General features: G+C 33.5%; 1 protein-coding gene across 5 annotated transcripts in view; it reads right to left on the reverse strand.

Annotated features, from left to right (window-relative positions):
• Positions 1 to 19,474, reverse strand: part of ANKRD45 (ankyrin repeat domain 45) — a 49,344-nt gene that overhangs the window by 16,506 nt on the left and 13,364 nt on the right. For 4 of the 5 annotated variants that reach the window (XM_074308386.1, XM_074308384.1, XM_074308382.1 and 1 more), the window contains exons 2-3: positions 14,147 to 14,480; positions 11,500 to 11,667 (exon numbers count right to left, since the gene is read on the reverse strand). In XM_074308386.1, the coding sequence (XP_074164487.1) occupies positions 11,500 to 11,667; positions 14,147 to 14,480 (502 nt within the window). The remainder of the gene's footprint in view (positions 1 to 11,499; positions 11,668 to 14,146; positions 14,481 to 19,474) is intronic. The other variant, XM_074308385.1, reaches the window with a different exon arrangement.

The raw sequence follows: 19,474 nt of genomic DNA on the forward strand, positions 1-19,474 counted from the left end.
ACTAACATGGACAAAAAAAAATCTAATACTATCATTGCTATGAATTTCTGCTCTTCTTTAAATGATGAATTATTAGGAATTAAATAAATAATTTCTATAGAACAGCATTTTAGCTTGGTGTTCTAGTAAAGCTCTGAATTATTAATTGCGGACTTTTTTTTTAAGATATCCTAAGCAAGTTTCATGACCAAGTGTTTTCATAGGAAAAGGATACAAGCACTGGAGCATAAAGTGAATTGCAAACCCCCTACACTGGCTTCGCTACCTGCCAGCTCCACAGAAGTTCATATTATTCACTCAAACACAGCCAGGGAAAAAACCAGATTGATTTGCTAAATAGTTTATCTTGGACATACACCCAGATCCAGCTCAACAACTAGTTAAAAGGTCCATATAGTAAGAAAATAGGAAACAGTCACTGAATACTTCCACATGCTCTGAAGTTGGGAGGTTGGGGGCAGCAGGGAGGAAGTGAGTAGGTAAAGCATGCTGTACATACTCCTATGTTCTGTTCCCTATTACACTTAATAAGGACATTGCCCTTGTTGCTGGGACCTTGTATCTGGTCCTGTAGATGTGATCATGTATGCTAGCTCAAAGTTAAAAGAATGGGAGACTGTCAAATAAGATTAACTGGTTCAGGGAGTCAGTAACTCAATAGGTTGCAAAAGGGGAAAACAAAAGGCCCTCTTCTCCCATTTCTTCCCTCCTTTCCTTCCTTCCCATTCTCTTTCCTCAAAGTATCTCTTCTCCCTCCCTCCCTCTTCCTTCCCCCTTTCCCTCCCTCTTTCTCTCCCTCCTCCTCCTTCTCTCTCTTCTTCCTCTTCCCTCTCTCTCTCCCTCTCTTATGCCAGTTCTCTCCCTTGTACTTCCAGTAAGAGGAGGAAGAAATAGCCAATGCTATTTTTCTGATGCTGTCATGAGAATTAATATATGGGATATATTAATATCCCATTATAATAGGATCCATGATCTTATTCATCAACTCAAAATTTTCAAGCACCCCATAGTGTAAAGAAAATAATTTCCCATTATCAATCATAGAGATTTTATTCACAAAAGGAAATAAAGTGGATTTCATAGTCAATTGTTTTCCATTCTAATCATAAGTTATATTAAATTTTTTTTAAAACTTGCATCTCTTTATTGTTTCTATTCTACCTCCAAGATCTGTCATAAGGATCAAATGAAATCATATACATAAAGCACTTAGTACAATCCCTGGCACATGGTAGGCCTTTGATAAATGCTTATTCCTCTAATTTCCCCTTCCTTTCTTAGTCAAATTATATATAGGTGGTTGTTATTCAGTCATGTCCAAGCCACAGTTGATCCTTTTATTCTCCACTAATCTCCTGACGCATGTTTGTTGTTTCCATGACATAGCTATCCATTTCATCCTCTGCCATGCCCTTTTCCTTTTGCTTTCAATATTTCCTTACAACAGGATCTACTCATTATGTGGCCAAAGTATTTAAACTTTAGCTTCAATTTTTGTCCTTCCAATGAATAATATGAATTAATTTAAATATTCAATGGTTTGATGACCTTACTGTCCAAGAGATTTTCAAAAATCTTGTCCACCACAATTCAAAAGCTTTAATTCTGCAGCACCAGATTTTCTCAAAGTCCAAACTATAACTTCTGACTATCTGGACCTTAGTAAGCAAGGTGATGGCTCTATTTAATATTTTTCTTCCAAGAAGCAAGTGTCTTTTAATTTCATCACTTTCTCCAGTGATGTTTGAGCCCAAGAATATAAAATTTGATTTGGGTTCTATTTCTTCTTCCTCTAACTGCCAAGAAGTGATGGGACCAGTTGTCAGGATCTTGAGTTTTTCTCTTTCATTTTCATCAAAAAAGCCTCTCACTTCTTTATTTCCTACTTCAGAGTGATATTATCTGCATATCTGAGATTATTGATATTTCACCCAGAAGCCTTCATTCTGGCTTTTGATTCATCCATCCTGGCATGTCACATTATGTACTCTGCATATAAGTTAAATAAGGTGATGATATGCAGTATTATCATACTTTTTTCCCCAATCTTAAACCAGTTATTCCATGTTCAGTTCTAACTGCTGCTTCTTGGTCCATATACAAGTTCCTCAAGAGACTAGATTATGTGGTATTCCCATGTCTTTGAGGAATTGCCACATTGCTTTGTAATCCACAGAGACTTTTTTGTAGTCAATGAGGAAGTAGATGTTTTTCTGGAACTCCCTTTGCTTTCTCCATAATTCAGTAAATGCTGGTCATTTGGTCTCTAAATATTCCTTTCTTTGAAAACCAGCCCGTTTTTTGTATTAATTTTCAGTTTACATATTGCTGAAGCCTAGCTTCCAGCAGAAAAACAAAATCTTGGTGTGTAAAATGAATGTAATTTTTGGTAATTTGAACACTCTTTGGCATTTCCCTTCTTTAGAACTGAGATGTAAATTGATATTTTTCAATCCAGCAGCCACTATTGATTTTTCCAAATTTTCTTGGCATATTATGCATAGCATCTTATCAGTATCATGTTTTAGGATTCTAAATTGCTCAGCTCAGGTAAATTTTGTCACTAGCCTTATTTGTTAGCAATATTTCCTGAGGCCCACTTGACTTTGTTTGGTTCTAGATCAGTAACTGCACCATCATGGTTTTTAGTGATATTATGATCTTTTATACTTCTTTTATATATTCTTACCACCTCTTCTTAATCTCTTCTATTTCAGTTAAGTCTTTGGTTTTGTCTTTTATCATACCCATTTTTGCATGAAAAATTCGCTTGATTATTTCTAATTTTCTTGATTTCTTGTCTTTTTAATTTTGTTTTCTTCTGTTTCTTGGTACTGTTCATTTAAGAAAACTTTTTTATCTCTCCTTGCTATTCTCTAGAATTTTACATTCAATTAGGTATATCTTTTCCTTTCTCCTTTCTCTTCACTTTTCTTCTTTCTGAAATTATTTGCAAAACATCATCAGACAGCCATTCTGCTTTCTTGCTCTTCTTGTCCTTTGGAATTTTTTTGTTGCTGCTTTCTGTACAATACTGTGAACCTCTGTCCGTAGTTCTTCAGGCACTCTACCAGATCAAAGCCCTTAAATCTATTCATCACTTCCACATTTGTTTACATAATATTACAGTACTCATACTATATATTTTCAAAAGTACCACAATAAAAATAATTTCAGCTTCTATACCAACATATGTTTTAAGAAAGGTAAATTCTTCCCCCCCCCCCCCCCCCCCCGCCCAGGCTGAGGTTAAGTGACTTGCCCAGGGTCACACAGCTAGGAAGTGTTAAGTGTCTGAGACTAGATTTGAACTCGGGTCCTCCTGAATTCAGAGCTGGTGCTCTATCCACTGCGCCACCTAGCAGCCCCAGAAAGAGGTAAATTCTAAAAAGAACTCAAAACCCTTCAAATTCAATAAATACAGTCAATTATTTCAATGGAAAGGCAGACATGGATGGAAAATAGGAAAAACAGATTGGAAAATATCATCTAAGAAAAAGAAACTGGTCATTTCTTATAGAACAATAATATTCCATAATATTCATATACCATAATTTATTCAGCCATTCTCCATTTGATGGGCATCCACATAGTTTCCAGTTTCTGGCCACTACAAAGAGGGCTGCTACAAACATTCTTGCACATACAGGTCCCTTTCCCTTCTTTAAGATCTCTTTGGGATATAAGCCCAGTAGTAGCACTGCTGAATTGGAGGATGGCTGAATAAATTATGGTATATGAATATTATAGAATATCATTGTTCTATAAGAAATGACCAACAGGATGATTTCAGAAAGGCCTGGAGAGACTTACATCAACTGATGCTGAGTGAAGTGAGTAGGAACAGGAGATCATTGTATACTTCAACAATAATACTATATGATGATCAATTCTGATGGATGTGGCCATTTTCAACAAAAAGATGAACCAAATCAGTTCCAATACAACAATAATGAACTGAACCAGTTACAACCAACAAAAGAACTCTGGGAAATGACTATGAACCACTACATAAGAATTCTCAATCCCTCTGTTTTTGTCTGCCTGCATTTTGGATTTCCTTTACAGGCTAATTGTACACTATTGCAAATTCCTATTCTTTTTGACAGCAAAACAACTGTTTGGACATGTATATATATATATATATATATATATATATATATACATATATATATATATATATAGTATTTAATTTATACTCTAACATATTGAACATGTATTGGTCAACCTGCCATCTGGGGAGGGGAAAAAATAGAACAAAACGTTTGGCAATTGTCAATGTTGTAAAATTACCCATGCATATATCTGGTAAATAAAAACTACTAATAAAAAATTTAAAAAAATAAAAAGAAATCGGGGAATTAGTAGACAAGCAATGTTAAAGTTAAATGAGTATATATCATGATATTTTTAAGGGAAAAAGTCAAGAGGCAAAAAGATATGGAAAGCACCAAAAAAAGACAACAACAATAACAAAAAAAAATGAAAGTGATACTATTTTAACTGGCAGAAAATGGTTAGAGATAAAGGAAATTTTTCTCACTTAGCAATCTATATATAATCAGATCACTGGTTTATTGTAGGAAAGATGCACATCAATGTGAAATTAGAAGAAACAATAAAAATATGTCATGTGTTTGAGGCAAATTCTATTTATCCTTCTTAAAGCAGTTGACGGAATGGGAAGTGGACAAAAATTCTGACATTATGCACAGATTTTCTTTTCCTTTTTCCTATCATTTACAAAGGAAGTTTAATAAAAGTAAGTCAGTTGCTAGAGCAAGGAGATTAAGACTCAAGAAAGTAAGTCAGCAAATATACCAACTTTTTAAAAACTGTAATTTGTTATAATAGTATTTATAGATCTTTTGATTATATTCTCATTTAAATTCTTTGTTTTCCTTCTCTTTGTATTATGTAACAATACCATTTTAATCTTCTCTACAATATTTCACAAACAAGTTTATTTTCTAAAATATTTCTTTTGATATTCATAGATCTCTAGCTGGCAAGCAATATAGTATTTATTGAATGAAGTTATTTAGAAGCTTTTTAGATCTTCTTGTTATAATTGACTTATATAAATAAAGTTTCCAAATAAAATTGTCATAATTAGTTTTGGCATTCTCTCCTCCATTCATTCCCCAATTTTGACTGTCAATAATTTCTTTTAAAATGTCAGATGCAGTTGTTTTAACTGCATGCCACATCTCTTTCTCAGTTTTACTGTTGTTATGATTTAACTACACATAGACACCTAATTCAAGAATCACTAACACATAAGTATCAAACAGTTTTCTATCTGCTAAAATGGAAGAAAATATACACTTAATTATTATAACTGTGACTGGAAACAGGATGATTTCACCCACCAAATGAAAGAATATAGTGGGAAAAAAATAAGAAAAAAGAATTCAACAATAGGTCTTTTATAAACAACATTTTTGAAATATAAAGTTCACTTCAGCAAAACTCAAAAAAGCAAGGGTAGCCATCATGACTAGAAAAAAGGTAACAGCAAAAAATATGCTTAATTAAAAGATATAAATGACGAAATTTTGTTACTTTTAAAGACACTGTTGTGCTAATTTCCTTTTATTGTTCGGCCTCAATTTCCCTAAATTGTTCTGCCTCAGTTCCTTGAATTGTTCTGCCTCAATCCCCCTGGTTGCAACCCCCTTCCTGATCAGTAGGACTGTGATATTAGGGCTGGGAGCCCTGACCATTAGCATTCCATAAGATCATAAAAATACAGCTGGATCATTTCAGCTAGGAAATATCTCTTTTCTAGACTTCCTGTCTCTAATTTGACTACCTCCTTCACTCCCAATGTATCAAAATTATGATCCTCACCCCCCAACCTGTCAGAATCAGATTTATGGTCCATTCCTGGAAATTCCCACTTATCAGTGCTCACTCTACCCCCTCCCTTCTGCTTTTGGGTTCCCTGATCGCTAGAGCCCTATAAAAATCTTTGGAATCTCACATTCAATGCTGAATGCTTTAAGACTTCAGTCCTGGGGTCAAAATGGATCCTTTGGCCCCAGACAATCTCTTACTCTCAGAAATTCAAATAAAATATTAAAAACTCTCTAATCTCTATCTTGCCTGTTTCCCTGGCATTACATTTCTATAGAAAATTAATATAAATACATAATATATAACTAATGGCATAGCATCTACATACTTGAAAGAAATGTAAAAGAAATAGAAAATAAATCTAAAATGGCTAAGGATCCCAACTATCCTTCTCAGACCAATATAAAAAAAAAAAAAAAACAAACACATAAACAGTTAAGAACCTGAAAAGAATTTTAGAAAAATTAGTTGTATGAGATGTACAATGATTATTGAATGTAAATAGAAAGATATCTACATATTTCTCAGTATTGTATGGCACTTCTACAAAAAAAAAAAAAAAAAAAAAAAAAAAAGGCAGAAAAAGACAGAAAAGCAGAAGTATTAAGCCAATCCTTAACTGATCAGAATGCAGTGAATATTCAATAAGGAATTTTGGAGTCTGGGGTAAGAATTAAACATTAACTGGAGGCTAAAAACTTAATCCTTAAGAATTAGTGGGTCAAAAAATAAATCATGGAAACAAAAAAGATAATTTTACCAAAAAAAAAAAAAAAATGATAATGAGACAATAACCTTAGGTGAAATTCTCTAAAACAGGCATTCTTAGCCTGGAGTCTGAAGAATCTTTAAAAGTATTTTTATAAGTATTTCAAAATAATTGATTTCCTTTGCAATTGCATGTATTTTGTAACACATACTTTAAAATATTATTCCTAGAAGAGTTACATAGATATCACCAAACTTATAAAGGGATAATAATACACAAAATGGCTAAGAAGCTTTGCTTTCCTTAACAGCAATAAATAAATAAATAAAGATGAAAGAAAACAGATAAGAATAAATTATAAATAAGAATGTGAATTAAAAAAAAAAACATAGAAAACCAATAAACTTTAAAACCCCTAATAAACATCAAAATACTCTAAAAACTCTAAAAAACCAAAGGACAGATTAACAAAATAAAATAGAAGCCTTTAGATTAAAAAAATAATAAAAATAAACATTAGCTAATTTAATTTTAAAATCAAGACAAAAACATAATTACCAGTATCAAAAATGATAAAAAATTCACACAAATGAAGTAGAAATAAATTATTCAAAACTATTTTGTCCAACCACATATCAATAAAGCCAATAATTAAATTATTGATATTTATAAAATTTTAAGATTAACATAACAAGCAGTAAGGTATAAATAGCTAATTCTAGAAAAAAGAAACTGAATATATAATCCATAAATGAACCCTAAAAGTGAAAACCCAAACAAACCTGGAAGCAGATAGATTTACAAGTGAATTCTATAAAACATTTAATGAAAATATAATTATAATATATAAAATGTTTGTGAAAATAGCAAAAATAAGGATCCTGCTATATCTTTTTATGATATACTTCAACTAAGGAAACAAAATAGAAAAAGAAAACTATACACTAGTATCCCTAGAGAATATGACATGATCATACTAATAGTTGACTCAGTTTTGCAGTAGTTATTACTGGTTGTAAAGTTTTCTCTTTTGTCTTTTAAAATCCTGAATTCTAAAATCTCTTAATTTTTAGCAGTAGCTGTCAGATCTTATATGGTCCTGGCTACTGGTTCTTCTTACTTGAACTACTTCTTTCAGAATGCCTATAGCACTTTTTCTTTTGACATGGGAGCACTGGATTATGCCTATTGCCTTGCTGGAATTCTGCTATTTTGGAATATTTTTTAGGATGTTTTCAATTCTTTTTTTTTTTTTAATTTGTATTCTGTTTTAACATATCTGTCTAGTTTTCTCAATTATTTCTTAAATGTAGTTTCAAAGGTTTTCTTTATCATTGTTTCCAGAGAATCAAATAATTTTTAAATGATCTCTCCTTCACCATTTTTCCCCAGTTATTATTTGGTATCAGCTATCTTCTATTTTCTTCTATTTTTTTTCTAATCATTTTCTTCTATTTTTTCTAATCATTTCATTTTGTTATAATATTCATTGTTGCATCATAGATTTCTTGATGTTTTGTCTATTCTAGCTTTTAAGGATTCCATTTCTTGGATAAGATTTACCACTTTCTCTTCTAATTTTTTTCTCAAGAGTTTGTGTTTTACTTTCTGATTCTTGTTTCATTTCTTCTTGGTATTCTCTGTTGTCCTTGTGAAAAATCCATGTATTTCTTTGAATCACTGCTTGAAGTTGTTACAGAGTTACTCATTTCTTTTTTTAAAATATATTTTTATTTATTATTTCCCAGTTGCATGTAAATTTTTTTTCAATTTTGAGTTTCAAGTTCTCTTCCTTCCTCATGCCTCTCTTCCCACCACTTGAGAAAGTAATCAATATGATATCTATTATACATACTCATTCCTTATCATTAGGTCTATAATAATTTTTTATGTTTATTTTCTTTGATTTAATCATTTCTCCAGCTTTAGTTTTTGAATAAGTCTTTGTGCCAGGGTCAGGTTCCACCTTTTATACAACCTAATTTCCCCTGGATCTTTAAGGTTCAAAGTGCTGGATCTTTAGAGGTGTCTCAGGACATAAGTGTTAGGAATTCAGAGCACTGAGGTGGGGGTGGAGGTGAGGGTGGGGAAGTGTTCCTGAATTAATCGGTGACGTAAAGGTCACAGACACTGCTCTCCAGCATTTGCACGGTCCCACCTTAAGGCCTTCTGATTTTGATATAGATGCAATTCTTCTAAACATATTTCCATTTACTTCATGATGTGTAAGAAAAATGAGATCAAAAGGGAAAAAAAAAAACACAAAAAAAGGAAAAAAAAAAAAAAAAAGCTAAGAAAACAACAAAAGGTGAAAATGCTATGCTTTGATCCACATTCAGTCTCCATAGTTCTCTCTCTAGATGCAGATGGTTCTTTCCATCACATGTCTACTGGAATTGCCTTGAATCACCTTGTTGTTGAAAAAAGCCATGTCCATTACAGTTAATAATTACATAATCTTGTTACTGTTTATAGCATTCTCTTGGTTCTGCTCACTTCACTCAGCATCTGGTCATATAAATCTTCCCAAGCTTTTCTGAAATCAACTTGCTCACCATTTCTTATAGAATAATAATATTCTGCTACATTCATATATCATAACTTATTCAGCCATTCCTCAAATGAACATCCTCTCAATTTCCAAGTGAACTCAATGTTCTCACCAGATTAGAAAAATTCTTGTTTCCTGAATGTGCATGGACTTTCTTGTCTTGGAGACTTGCTCATGCTCTCTCATTGCTCTCTACTCACATGACCTTCCTGACCATTCTACCTGTCCTCCCCATATCAAGGGCCAATTCAACTACTACTCTTCCCCATGATGATTTTCATGATCTCCCCAACTAGCACTAACTTCTTCTCCCTCCTCTCTTTCAGTATTTTGTACTGCACTACAATTATCCGAGTACATATCTTTCTTAACTCATAAAATATATTGTTAATTCCTGAAGGTAAGGATCATGTTCTTCTTCATAAAGATCTTTTTAAAAAATATGCTCCAGGGGGCAGCTAGGAGGCAGTGGATAGAGCACCAGCCTTGAATTCAGGAGGACCTGAGTTCAAATGTGATCTCAGACACCTAACACTTCCTAGCTATGTGACCCTGGGCAAGTTACTTAACCCCAGCCTCAGAAAAAGAAAAAAAGAGAAAAAAAAATATGCTCCATAATATGGTTTTTATATACATAGTAGGTAAAAAAAATGAATGTCCACTAAGGTGAATTGGATAGATAACACTTGAATAATTGAATCAACAGAAAAATGATAAGAATACCAAACTAGTACCATGAATTTTTTAAACCTATATTTAGCTTGGTACTTAGCCATAATTCACATGCAAATAACAGAGGCATATTTTTTCCTATATCCCTTTAGCTCTTATTCTATAAGCTTTTTAAGATGATGAAAGCAAGATATGAGTTTTCAAAAATACTTTTAACAAAAGTAATTGAAAATTAAAATTATTTTTTAAATTAAATTTAAATTTAAAATTATTCCTGTAGTATTCCCTCAGGAATACTCTGATGCTACTCCCCACTTATACTTGAAGGTTGGGTTTCTTGAGGGATGATTATTCCAAATTCAAGGTACTTTGTGAGTCTACCTTCCTAAAACAACAGCTCATGGGGTCCCCATTAATGCATTTATCTTTAATTTTTTATTTTTCAAAATATATGCAGAGATAGTTTTTCATATTCACCCTTGCAAAATCTTGTGTTCCAAATTTTTCTCCCTTCTTCCCCTCCTTCCTCTAGACAGTTAGTAATTCAATATAGATTAAACATGTACAATTCTTCCAAATATATTTCCACATTTGTCATGCTGCACCAGAAAAATCAGATCAAAAGGGGGAAAAAACATGAAAAAGAAAAAAAAAAGTAAGCAAACAGCAGCAAAATGAAAATGCTACACTATGATCCATATTCAGTCTCCAGAGTCCTCTCTCTGGATGTGGATGGCTCTTTCCAGTACAAGTCTACTGGAATTACTTGAAACATCTAATTATTTTTTGAGGGTTTTTTTTTGTTTTTTTGCTGAGGCAATTGGGGTTAGGTGACTTGCCCAGGGTCACACAGCTAGGAAATGTTAAGTGTCTGAGGCCAAATTTGACCTCAGGTCCTCCTGACTTCAGGGCTGGTATTCTATCCACTACAGCAACTAGCTGCCCCAAATCACCTCATTGTTTAAAAGAGCCAAATCCATTACAGTTGATCATCACTAAATATTTCTGATGCAGTGTACATTGTTTCCTTGGTTCTTCTCACTTCCCTCAGCATCAGTTCATGTAAGTCTTTCCAGGCTTTTCTGAAATCAGTCTGCTTCATTTCTTATAGAACAATAATATTCAATTACTATCATATACCATAAGTTATTCAGCCATTCCCCAGCTTATGGGCATCCACTCAGTTTCTAGTAAGGAGCTTACATTCTTTTTTTCTCTCTCTTTTTTTTTCCTTTTTTGATTTGATTTTTCTTGTGCAGTTATCTTTAACGGTCAGGGAACACAATTAAGACAAAACAAGGGCATTCACTAGGATGGTATTATAAGAATAGCAGATGACAGAATTAATGCCTTAAAATAAGGACATTGTAACAACTATATTTAATGTGAATGTAAAAAGAAAAACAACATAAACAATTTTAAAAGTTTACAAATAGCTTTTCCTACATTATCTCATTTGATTTTTGAAACAACCGCATAACATAAACAAGAATGGTTACCCTCGGGTGATTTACCAGGATAATATATTTTCTATTAAGAGTTGGATTCTGAACCCATATTGCTCCTGATTCCAAATTCTGAACCTTTCCTCTACAGTATAGTGCCTGCCTCACAATGTATTGTCTATCTGATTGAATCAACGACACAACCTTTGAATGAATTACTTTCAAGAAAAAAGACAAATGTTTATAACTCAGGTCATGGATACCTGCAAAATCCAGGTAATCAACACACTCCGTCTGAGAGTACCGAATAGCCACATCTCTGGCTGTTTCATTACGAAAGTTTACTGCTTCAATATCAACTTCCAGATCCACCAGTGCTTTCAAAGTTTCCAATCGGCCCCAGGCTGCAGCACAGTGTAAAAGTGTGTAACCTGGCAAAAATAGTGAACAAAGACAATCAAATCAAATACATTTGGATATTTCAAAATAATTTTTATGGTAGAAGAGATTAGCCTCTAAAATACATGAGCTGGATCCTTTGGAGAGAGACTTAGAGCTGGAAGGGACCACAAACAACTAAAATATACAGATGAAGAAACTCAGATTCAGAGAAATTATATGAATATAGAGAGTAAGTAACAGAGCTAGGATTTTAGCACCCAAAACAAGCTTCATAAAATAATCCCATATCAAGGAACATGAAATAAATAGACTCTCAATCTAATTTTTAAGGACAAGCTCAAGGGAAGATGGGAGTGTAGTAGAGAAATGGGAATTCTGAGACAACAGGTCATTGCTGGGAAGTTACAAGATGGAAGAAGAAAGAAAAGTAAGACTGTGGCAACTGGGAAAGAACTAACTTGGAGTTAGTTGAGAAGAAACTTTTGTCAGTGCTCTCCAAATTTCAGTTTCCTGTAGGAAAACTCTGTTCAATTTACCCTAGTTACAGCTCTGAGCTACAAACTCAAGAATTATCATAAAATTCTGTGTCCAAACACTATTGCTATAGTCATGGAAATTAATTATTTTCCAAAGAAATTAAGACTGTGAGAAAATATTTAAAATGCAAGGAGTTCACAATATTCTCCCTCTAGTTTTATTAAAAAATATCAGAGAAAAAATGATTTGAGTAAACATTTCATAGTTATAATTAAAAAGTGGCAAAATGTTACTGTGACTAGGTAGTACTAGAAACACTGAATTGGGAGGGGAAAGAAAAGTACTCCAGTAAAAAGGTTCTGTTTCAGAACAAAATATTTCTTAAAATGCTTACAAGTCCACCAGAAGATGACATTATGATAGATATATGAAAAAGGTTTTTTGGGGCAATGAATGAATAAGGAACATTTTTAGAAAATTTTGCTTAAAGGCTCTGAAATAAAGCCACCACCTGCATTCTGTTCACCAGATCCCAGCTCTAGTACTCAAAGGGACTTCAGAAAACATCTAGACCAACTATCTTATTTAACAGATGAGAAAACTGATGTCTAAGTGGGCTGTGCTAATTGCCTAGGCAAAATTTGAATCCAGATCCTTTGACTCCAGTGACAGTGTTCTTTCCACCAAACCAAGCTATTTCTAGAGATTCAATACACAATTATGGAATTACTTTGTGACTTTGGACAAATCATTCTGTCTACTTGTTTTCCCATTTGAAAAGCTAACTAAACACCCTCTACTTCCACAAGAATTCAGGATTCATGTTCTAAAAACAACAATGGCAGTAGTGATTGTGACTATCTACTCTACAAAAAGGTGTTTGAGAACCAACTGGATAATACCTCATTTTTTTAAAAAGACATTATTTGGGTTGTTAGTATTAAATATAACAAGTAGACTCACTTTTGAATCCTAAAAACATTTACCAGGGACCCTGAGAAGGCTCAAAGTAAATCAAAGGATATCTCACCAATTAGGTTTCAGAAAACTATTAGCAAGACAAGGATAGCGGACAGACTGCAAATGGACATTGTAATATATAAATAACCCTAAAATTGTAGGTTGAAACCAGATTGTGAAAGTCTTTAAATGTCAGATGGAGAAGCTCTTTGTTTGCCCTTTTTAACCCTGGCAGTAATAGAAAGCCACTGGAAGCAAGACAGTAATATGATCATATCAATCATTTTGGCTTCTCTTGGGGGAAAAATGGATTGGCGTTAGGATAGAGTTGAAACAAGGAAAGAATAAAGTCTGAGAGGAAGAGGGGAAGCTTGAGGGGAAAGACAGTTCAATTTTTAATATGATGAATTTAAAATTCCTATGGGACAACCAATTCAAAATATTCAATAGGCAGTCTGCAGTGTGCAATTAGAACTCAATGGTTTAGATAAATAAATTTGAGAGTATCTCTTTGCACAGAAAAGACAGTTTCACTCATGACTGTCATGGCTTTATTTTAGGGCAGAGGTTCTTAACCTGAAGTCTATAAACTTATTTTTTAAACTTTTGTAATTATATTACAGTGTAATAGTTTTCTTTGTGATCCCACATATTTTATTTTATGCATTTAAAAACAATACACTGAGCAGGAGTCCCTAGCTTTCACCAAGACTACCAAATAGAGGTAAGACACAAAAAGGCTAAAAACCCATGTTCTGAGGAGATAAAAGACTTCTTCAGAAAGATTTGATTCCGGCTCTCAAAGCATTAGAACACTGGCTTTTCTGACCGAGGGAAGAAAAAATTGAAAGAAAATCATCCCTCTATGGGAGAAGGAATTTCCCTGCCCTCACACAGCATAGCAGCCACTTAAGCTGCCTTGCTCATAGCAACACTTTTTTTCTATGTACAAATGAAAAGAAAATATAAAAGCGGCTGTCAAATTCAATCAATCTTAAAGATATTAGATTGCTTTGTTAGTTGGTTCATTTCATTCCTAAGAAATAATACCAAGGAAAAAGAACAGAATACCTCTACTTGTTTTCTTATTCAGGTTCACTCCGTATTTTGCCAATGCTTTAATCACTTCGCTTTGCCCAGCCATGCATGCTGTATACAACAAGTTCCTACCAAGAACATCTTCTTCCATGACTAGATTCATGGCATCCTCATGAAGGGGCTCTTTTGGGTCTTCAAAAATCCTCTGCAGACGAAGTACATTCCCTGTAACAATGTGTCGGAGAAGAGGATTTAAGCCAGGAATTTCCTCAGTCTCCTCTTGTTCTGAAATTTCTTGTTGTTCTGAGATTTCTGGTTCTTTGACAACTTCTGTCTCCGGTTTTGCATCCTTTGCTTTGTGTGACACCTAAGAAGGAAAAAAGAATGATGTTTAAAAAAAAAAAAAAAAAAAAAAAGCACATATTTTGGGCCCAGCTCCATGCTGAGTACTTACAAAGTAAAGGGAAGAGCTTTTCTGCCTGAAAGAAACTTAGGCTTTAAAAAGGTTTGTTGATCTGATGGATTTGGCTCTTTTCAATAATGAGGTGATTCAGGTCAATTCTAATAGACTTGTGATGGAGAGAGCCCTCTGTCAGAGAGAGCACTATGGAGACCGAGTACGGATCACAACATGGTATTTTTCACTTTTTTTGTTGTTTGCTTGCTTTTTGTTTTCTTTCTCATTTTGTTTCTTTTTTGATCTGATTTTTCTTGTGCAGCATGATAAATGTAGAAATATGTTTAGAAGAATAGCACATTTAACCTTTATTGGATTATTTGATATCTAGGAGAGGGGTTGGGGGAAGGGAGAGAGAAAAACTTGGAACACAAGGTTTTGCAAGGGTGAATGTTGAAAACTATTTTTGCATGTATTTTTTGTTGTTGTTATTGAGTCAATTGGGGTTAAATGACTTGCCCAGGGTCACGCAGCCAGGAAATGTTAAGTGTCTGAGACCAGGTTTGAACTGCAGGGCTGGTGCTCAATCCATTGCACCATCTAGCTGCCTCTCTTTGTATGTATTTTGAAAATAAAAAGCTATTTTTAAAAAAAGTTTAAAAGTTATTATTGTTTATTCTTCAAAGAGGACCAATAACATCATGAAGGTGATGTCTTGACTTAACCATGAACTGAATTTAAGTGAGGCAGAACTGCACCAAGTCCACAGCCTTCTTTCCTCCAGAGTTATCAAAGTCCAGTGGCAACACAAAAGTCAAAAGTGGCAATCACCCAGAAAGTAGTAAGTGACCCTGGTCTTTCTAAATAAAAGTCTTTTCTCAAGACTCAAAAAGATGGTCCAATTTACTATCAAGTAAAAACATCAATCTGAAAAATAAATGAATGAATGAGTGTAATGAATTGATTGATAAAGATATCTGGGAGGGAAAGATCCTTAAAATTTCTGGCCAGAACAAAAAGCAATTGCTATATGCACTCATTCTAAGTCATCAAAACTTAAACAATGGCTACTAAGGCTTGGACTGAGGCTATTTTTGCCTATTCAGTGAAACCCAGAGTGATTTGAGTTTAAAGGATAGTCAGGTAGCTGCATTTGAAAGATAATGAATTGGTCCAGTGAATCCCTGGACTCTTTTAAAAATCATTTTTTTTAAAGCCTGTTTTTTTCAAAGCTATAGTTCAAGAAATAATAAATTAAAGTTGCACAAGACAAAAAGTAAATTGTCTCAGCTTTTAGAAAGAAATCTAGCCCCCAATTCCTAAATATAAGCAGCCAAAAATTATATTCTTATGTACACAATACCCACATGTATGGCTATGGTGCCCCAAGTAAAAAGAGAAGGACCACATATGGTGAGGGGACGCAGTTTAAGTGGCTTCAAGGGAGGCAAACATACATCTCTAATTCCATCTCCCTTCACCCTTCTCCAAGACTTTCATTCTTTCCAGGTGCTTTTAAAAGAGTTAGTTTTGGGGTTCTGCAAGCCCTTGGTTCTTCCAAGGTAGCATAATCCAAGGAAAGGTGTGACCACTACTCTCCCAGCTTTGAGGGATCACAAACACTATTTCTACTCCTAATCCAGAATTGTCACCAGGGTACTCCATCCATGAAATGTGGGTAGTACGTAGCCACCTCCCAGGATGAACTAATTCAGTTGACTTAGAATGTAGAAAGAACTTTATATATCTCCCTAGGATGCAAGCACTGGAATCAAATTCACAGGGTCTGAATTCAATCTTGCCTTCCTCTATTACTATCTGTGTACCATCTATATGTCCTTAGAAAAGTTCAAATCTAGCCTTAGACATTTACTCCACAACTCATCTAACCTCTCTTTGCCTCAGTGTGCTCATCTGTAAAGTGGGAATACCAATAGCACTTAGCTCCAAGATTGTTTTGAGAATGAAATGAGATAATGGTTTTTAAATCACTTAGTACCCCATATTGAGGTACTGACACATATTGAGAGAAATTATTTTTTCTCTTGTATTAATATGCTATATATAAACCTATAATTATATTGTACATATATAATTATATCATAAATAATTTATGCATGTAAATAATATATGTTATGTATATTACATATATATTATAATAATAGAATTATCATATTTTCCCCTTTTCTACTTTTTTATCTGGAAATCAATCAGTCTGGAAAATCTCTTTCAAGTATGTATCACTTTCTTCCTTAGCCATTGCCTTACATATCTCCAAAATCTACTTCTCCCTATTTTTTAATACTGAAATAAACAAAAAAAAGTAATATTGCCATTGTTATTAGAAAGGACGTGCAATTCAATCCCTTCATTTAGTTTACCTCTCGACTTCAACTACTTATTTATATCTTGTTTCTCCCATTAGAATCAGTTCCTTGCAATGACTGCATTTTTGCCTTTCTTTTTATCTCTAGCACTTAGCAAACACTACATAGTGAGTTGTCTATAACTCCTGAATATCCCTGTAATTTTTCAAATCCAAGTACCACTGCTCCCCTTCCCCCTAATATGTTCTGTCTTCTACTAGAATTTAGGATCTTTAAAGATAAAGATTTATATTTGTTCAGCTCTAGCCCTTAGCACATTACTTGACTGGCAGACAGTTTTAATAAATGTTTATTTAATAAGTATTCATTAATTCAAGTACTTGCTCAAAGGAGTCTAAAAGTCTTGGAGCAAATTTTAAGCTTTGATATCTTAAAATTGCACCAAGAGTTTTTGGACATCATGTATAGTATAGTACTGCTTTATCTGATTTCTGTACCATACCAAGATTATTTCCAGAAAAAACTTCAAGAAGAGATTATGATTAGAGCTGGTCCTTAAAAGATGCATAGGATTAGGTTCTTCAAAAAAGCAGAAAGTAATAAAATCCATGTCCTTAGATATTTATACATAAATATACAACATATGGGCAAGAAGAAAGATAAACTAGAAAACCTTCACATATATACAGACACACACAAACATATACCATCTTGATAAACTAGATTATTGACTAAAATTACTAAAATGAAACAGAGCAAATGTAAAAAATCTTAAATTGAAATTTTAAGTCAGTTTTTAAAAATAGCTATATAAATGTACTTACTATGGACTTTATTGTACCTACTGTCCTAAGTGCTTTATAATTATTATCTCATTTGATCCTTACAACAGTCCTGGGAGATAAAAGAGATTATTATCCCCATTTTACAGATGAGGAAATTGGGGCAGAGGTTAAATGGCTGGCTCAATGTCATACAGATAAAAGCATCTTAGGCCACATTTGAATTTAAGTCGTCCTGACTCCAGGCCTACTACTCTACCTACCACAACATGATTAGATGACTTTTAGTCCAAAAACAAAAAAATCAATGGGATTTTAGGTCTTCAAGTTCAATATAAATCAACAATGTGACATGGTAATCAAAACAATTAGTGTAATCTTAGGCTGTGCTCAAAGTATTATAGCATAAAGAACAGAAGAAGAAATTTTGCTTTGTATTCTGACCATATTTAGAACATTTTGCTTAATTCTGATTGTCACATTTTAGGAAAGAGCCTAATAAACTGGAAAACATCCAGAAGATATTGGCAAGGAAGGTGGAAGATAATCAATTAAAGCAGAGAGCTAAATCAACACTAAATTAAAAGAAAGGAAAAATATTAAAAGACATTACACATAATTATAACAACTCTAACCTGACCCATAACAAGCTGTTAGCTTGATAATTGGAATTGGATAAATGTGACAATACTAAATGTGCTAATAACCATTTCCTAAAGGAGTTTAACTAATATAAAATGTTCCTCACAATAACATTAAAGAGTCCAGAAAATGTCAGCCAATAGTTTATCTCCTTGCCAGGCAAAGATATTTGCTAAACATTACCAAGCAGTATCACCTTGCAAAACAACAAAAGGCAACAAAAGGGGAAAACAATGCTAGCCCAATTAACACAGATCATCCCCAAAACATATATAGAGAAGATAAAACTGCAAAGAGGACAACATATGGATGCACGTAGATCTGCCATATTCCTATAGCAACTTATTCTCATTATTGATAACAATAAAACCAGTCATTAGCGCTCTAAAAATTCAATACATAATTGCTAAATGAATAATTGAAATGGCATTTAAGAAGAAACATTTTGGAAAAGCTGCTAGACAAGACCAAAGACAGAAGAACACAGAGAATTTTAAAAGATACACAAGGACAGATTTTTTAAAACATCGCAAGAGAAAGATTCTAAAATAATGGGGGGAAATCACAGATAGTCCTGTTACCAAAAAAAGGTAACTGAAAAGCTATCAACAACTACCAACTTATATGCCTACTTTTTTATCTTTATAAAATCTGAGAATAGTCCACACCTGCATTGAAGTTATCCTTGCTTATAATGTAAAAGATAGAATTTCCTGCATAATTTTCTACAGCAAAGCATGTTTTCACAGCCACATAACTGCCAGCAAGACATAGAGGATGTAAGATCTCACTGTGTTAGTTTCTTAATTACAAAACTAATAAAAATTAACTCAGGGGACAGCTAGTTGGTGCAGTTGATAGAGCACTAGCCCTGAAGTCAGGAGGACCCGAGTTCAAATGTGACCTCAGACACCTGGGCAATCAATCCCCAATGCCTCAGCAAAATAAATAAATAAATAATGGGAATTAACTCAGTAGAGTAGAATGCATCCTTAAAGGTTCTACCTCAAACAGGTATCTCCTTTCCATATAAATGAATATTATAAAAGATTCCTTGATAGATGTTACCAAAGAGATCACTTTACCTGATGATTCATTAATTATCAATATGATTAAAGCATAAAACAGGGAGACCAATTTTTTTCGACTAATGTCATAGAGAATGTGCTGCATAGAGTTCAAATGGAAGAAATATATTTCCAGTCTTGAGAAA

This window comes from Sminthopsis crassicaudata, chromosome 4, assembly GCF_048593235.1.
Source record: "Sminthopsis crassicaudata isolate SCR6 chromosome 4, ASM4859323v1, whole genome shotgun sequence".
Lineage (NCBI taxonomy): Eukaryota > Metazoa > Chordata > Mammalia > Dasyuromorphia > Dasyuridae > Sminthopsis > Sminthopsis crassicaudata.